The sequence below is a fragment of the Neoarius graeffei genome, chromosome 18, assembly GCF_027579695.1.
Source record: "Neoarius graeffei isolate fNeoGra1 chromosome 18, fNeoGra1.pri, whole genome shotgun sequence".
NCBI lineage: Eukaryota > Metazoa > Chordata > Actinopteri > Siluriformes > Ariidae > Neoarius > Neoarius graeffei.
The window spans coordinates 67,325,176-67,330,194 of NC_083586.1; the positions used below are offsets into that span (position 1 = coordinate 67,325,176).

The 5,019-nt window shown below is 37.2% G+C and overlaps 1 protein-coding gene across 2 annotated transcripts; it reads left to right on the forward strand.

The window, feature by feature from the left end:
- The first annotated feature begins 457 nt into the window (after positions 1-457).
- On the forward strand, positions 458-3,283 carry LOC132866502 (microfibril-associated glycoprotein 4-like). 2 transcript variants are annotated; one of them, XM_060899310.1, is made up of 5 exons: positions 458-497; positions 872-1,117; positions 1,287-1,383; positions 1,775-1,942; positions 2,529-3,283. In XM_060899310.1, the coding sequence occupies exons 2-5, from the start codon at positions 881-883 to the stop codon at positions 2,822-2,824; spliced, it is 798 nt and encodes a 265-aa protein (XP_060755293.1). In that variant the 5' UTR covers positions 458-497; positions 872-880; the 3' UTR covers positions 2,825-3,283. The 2 variants fall into 2 exon arrangements, with proteins under 2 accessions (XP_060755293.1, XP_060755292.1); XM_060899309.1 differs by lacking the exon at positions 458-497 and adding an exon at positions 686-719.
- Positions 3,284-5,019: the final 1,736 nt, after the last annotated feature.

Consider the following 5,019-nt stretch of genomic DNA (forward strand, 5'->3'; position numbering starts at 1 on the left):
TGGTAAGGAATGCCAATGTAATTAAGAATGTTACTGTAATGGTTTGACTGGTGAACTTCCTGAAAAAGAAAAAACAAACAAACAAACAAACAAAAAAAAACAATGCAAGACAAGACAGGAATGCAGAAGAACCAGAATCTCAACTAAGTTGTAGTTGTACAATAGAAATATGTAATTCTCTTTGTGTTATAAATAATAATTGTGTTTTAAAACTTGAAGTCTTCAAGAGATGAACCGTTGCATGGATATCTTGGGTTACATTTTAGTGGAATGCCACAGACTAATTTTGACAACTTTATCAGTATGTACATTTTAATGGTGATGCAAGAATTTTAAAAATATTGTCAACCTCAGAACTTCCTCCAGCTCAGCTTTTTACAGAAAATACTTTGGATTTTTGCCAAGATGGTAACAGAGCAATATAAAAGATGAAAATGTTGCCTGTGTCTCAGTTTGAAGGCAACTAACGTGACTTCTGTACACTAGAACTTGCACAGGTGAGTGTCATATTAATGCAAGTAATTACTTCTAACAGAAAAATATAATGAATAATTAATTAATTGAATTAAAATAAAAGAAATCCAGTCAATTTAAACAAGTAAATTCCAAATTCTTCAGAATGCTCAAATATGATTGAGAACAGAAAAGTATTTGCATTTATTCATTATCCTTATTTTATTTTTAGCTTTTGTTTTGAAGAAAGAATCTTCACAGCTATGGCTAGCTTATGTCATTTCTTGCTGTTTTTCTAATGTGTTAATTTAAAAAATATATTTATATCCCTATGAAGATTGATAAGTTTATGATTGTGGGATTTTTTAAATGAGTCTAATATATGTCTTTATTATTATTATTATTATTATTATTACAGAATCAAGTCATGCTGCTGTTGCTGATGGTAGCGATGTCCTCGCTGGCCCACTCAGCTCATATCCTTAACATGTCCCAGCCGCTGGACTGTGAGGATGTGTACAAAATAAAGATCAACTCAAATCACAGTGCCCCTGTTCCCAGTGGAGTGTACACCATTTACCCTGCAGGGCCTAATAAACCCGTGAAGGTGTACTGTGATATGGGCTGTGCAGAAAGTGATGGCCATGATGATGAGAAATGGACTGTGAGTGAGAACATGAATCTCTTCAAGGCTGTTTGAGAATCTAATGCAACTGTAATGGTAAATAAATGTGAGGTAACAGTTTGTACAATTCAGGTTTTCTGAAATGTACTCATATACTCCCAATGCTTTGTTTTCACATGTACATCATGTTGTATAATCCACCAACCAGGTGATTCAGAGGAGAATCGATGGCAATGAGAGTTTCTACCGGCCATGGGACCAGTATAAGGAAGGATTTGGTAATGCCGCGGGTGAATACTGGCTAGGTGAGAGAACACTGTGGCATTTTCTAATCATCGGAACAAAATATCCTCATCAAAGCAACCTTGATCACCTGGGAGTAGATAATGGCTCTGATTTTCCTTGAATAGAGACATCAGAGATCAGTTTGTCAACATTAACCTGAGATGAGGGACCCCTTTAGCTATATGAACTAACTAACTAACTAACTAACTAACTAACTAACTAACTAACTAACTAACTAACTAACTAACAAAGGTTTTTCCAATGATGTCTGACAGACTGAGCAGAGCATTGCTCCTCACTGCAGAAACTGTGAAATGTGAAATTCTCCAACATCACCTGTGTCTATATGAATTATTTATCTCTTTATCTTCCCAACTCATGATTTGAAATTATTTTAAAAATGAATTTCAGGTCTGGAGAACATCTTCCTCATGACCAACACTGACAAGTACATGCTGAGAGTGGACATGGAGGATTTTGAGAAAGGCAGTGCCTACGCCCAGTACACTTTGTTCTACATCGACTCAGAGTCCAGCAAATACAGGCTGCACATCGGTGGCTACGTCAATGGAGGAGCAGGTGAGCAAATCAGTAAACACCACTTCTGTCACTGAATTTACACACACCAGTATTCAAATTTCAGACATGACCACTGATTTCAACGTGAAATTTTTATGGATACAATTATGAATGAAGATAAAGTTTCTCTGTAACATAACAGAAGAGCACTTAGTCAAATTATCCTTCACACTATGAGCACATTTCCTTTACAGCAGAGTGCATCAAATTAATGCAAAACACTGACATAATTTTGTGAATTCATCAGATCTAAATAGTGAATTTAAAGTGCGATAAATGCACCTATACCTTGCACAAACATTATCATTTAATGACCCCCATTTAGTATCTCATGTCATATTGTGTTCTTGACATGAGTATATAAAACATAATGTCAGAGGGGTGAACTACATGCAGAAGACTTAATAATCTGAATGTGGAGCTCAGCAAATCCACTTAAGCAGCAGTGGGTTGGTGACAGTCACCTGACAGGTTTGATTTGTCAGCATAGGACAATCCAAACACTTTTCTTTCCACTATCTTTGACATATTACAGAAGATTTGAGTTGTTTGTCCTTCACACTGTTCTCTGCTTTGTCTTTCCCAGGTGATTCCTTGTCCTATGTGAATGGGAGGTATTTTTCAACCTTTGACAAATCCTACTCAGGAAGCTGTCCGGAGACGTACAATGGAGGTTTCTGGTACAACGACCACTACTACTACTACTACTACACATATTATACGTGTCACATAGCCAACCCCAACGGCCTGTACAAGTACGGACATGTGAGCACACCAAACACGGGGATCATATGGCAGTCCTGGAAAAATTACTACTACTCTCTGAAGACCATCACAATGAAGATCAGGCAGATTGGTCCGGAAGATCTTGAACGTCTTTAACTTTCCAGGCATGGAATGACAGAAGATAAAATAGTTTCCTCATTTCCAATTTGATGCTGTACAATGGCTTTTTCTGCGAAAAATGCCACTTAAATAATTCCTTCCTTCCATACTTAGAATAGACAGGAATAAGTGTGATATCTCTGACTGCTGCTGAAACAGATGTTCAGTAAAATGGCAAGAATACTTATCAATTTCTAGTAATCTTCAGTCTTTGAGTTTATTCTGTGGTATATCCTTCTGTAATGCCCTCCATTCTCAACTGTATTAGCTTCTTCTTCACAGAAATCATGATAGGTATTATAAGGAATGTCATTTTTAGTAACATGGGTTAATTAAATGTTTTTTGTTTAACAATCCATCACTCCCTTTGTCTCATCTCATCTCATTATCTCTAGCCGCTTTATCCTGTTCTACAGGGTCGCAGGCAAGCTGGAGCCTATCCCAGCTGACTACGGGCGAAAGGCGGGGTACACCCTGGACAAGTCGCCAGGTCATCACAGGGCTGACACATAGACACAGACAACCATTCACACTCACACCTACGGTCAATTTAGAGTCACCAGTTAACCTAACCTGCATGTCTTTGGACTGTGGGGGAAACCAGAGCACCCGGAGGAAACCCACGCGGACACGGGGAGAACATGCAAACTCCGCACAGAAAGGCCCTCGCCGGCCCCGGGGCTCGAACCCAGGACCTTCTTGCTGTGAGGCGACAGCGCTAACCACTACACCACCGTGCCGCCCCCACTCCCTTTGTATCACTGATAATGAATGAAATTCCAATATATAGACAGTAAACAAAATAAACTTTCAGCAAATTAAGTTTGAGTTCAGTCTTACATTCCTATTTTTGCAACAACACACCTTCCCTAATATTCACTTTATTTGTTCATGATGTTCATGAAAATTTTAAACATTATTATGGTACACTGGGTAGTTACACATTCAAGTAGGTTGTGTTGCACACAGCATCAATTCTGGGTCTCTGTTGCCTGATTATTATCCAATTACCTAACATTTGGTTTCCTCAGTATGCAGATGACACACAGCTATACATACTCGACTATATGCTTAGCATGTGATGAACAAATGTTTATTAGCTCTTTGTTTGACTGGATAAAAATCATGAACCACTGGAAGTCTCAGAACTTCCTTGGTATTAGATAAGAACCTCTGAAGAAAGTTATGCTTGTTTAGACACTGTCTGTAGACACGAAAAAAAATCAAATCACCTTGAAAAATCACATCAGGGATGTCTGAAAAGCAACATAACATGGTGTAGGTGTAATTAATGATTATGGATATGTAGATTGGTATCAAATGATCACTCTTTAATAATTACATGAAATCAGTCTCATTAAATTTGAAGGTTAATAGTTAAAATGAATCAATCCTATTGAATCGTTTAATTTGACTCATTTGAATTGAATCATACCATAGAATCAGTCTCATTGAATTGGTTGAAGTGAATCATTAAGTGAATCGAATCAGTGAATCAAATCAGTGAATCATTTGGTGAATCATTTAGTGAATCATTTAAAGAATCAAGTGAAGAATCGTTTAAAATTTGATAATTCAAATTTATCACTTACCAAACTACATCTAATTAATTATTCATACACCTTAGGAGTTCTTTGTCAATGTGGGCGACTTCAAGTATTTAGAACAACAGACAATGACACGATTTCAATAATAATGGAGTTTATTATAAAAAAGATAAAAATTTTAATAAAAAGAAAAGGAAAAATTTGAACAATCTAATAGCAGCAGAATTGAAATCTTCTGTAAACAGAATGTGTGTGTGTGTGTGTGTGTGTGTGGGTGTGTGTGTGTGAGAAAAGAGAGAGAGAGACCTTGGCTCTCTCTCGAAGTTGGAATGCGTCCGTACCAGGACGTGCTATCTGCAATCTTGGAGGAGGGGAATCCTCAAAGTTTAGTGAGCACGTGTGTGTGTAAGCAGTTTTAGCTTGTGAGCTAACTGAAAAAAAGAATTTCTAACTAGCCATGTGCTTCTAGGCCTAGTGTGTAAAAGCTGAAGGCTTAAATTAAAATTAAACATTCAAACAGTCATCTGTAGTTTATATGGCTTTAACCCTTTGGTGACTGACCCCTTGAAAATGGTTCCTCCAGGAACGATGACGTTTCAGTTGTCAAGACAATGGAAAAACTAAAATACAAAAACAGAAAGATAC

What these genes read in the sequence shown, in the direction of transcription:
- LOC132866502 (XM_060899309.1), top strand. An exon ending in ATGATGATGAGAAATGGACT is followed by an intron (nt 1,118 to 1,286) that starts GTGAGTGAGAAC and finishes TCCACCAACCAG; the next exon opens with GTGATTCAGAGGAGAATCGA. An exon ending in CTACGTCAATGGAGGAGCAG is followed by an intron (nt 1,943 to 2,528) that starts GTGAGCAAATCA and finishes TGTCTTTCCCAG; the next exon opens with GTGATTCCTTGTCCTATGTG.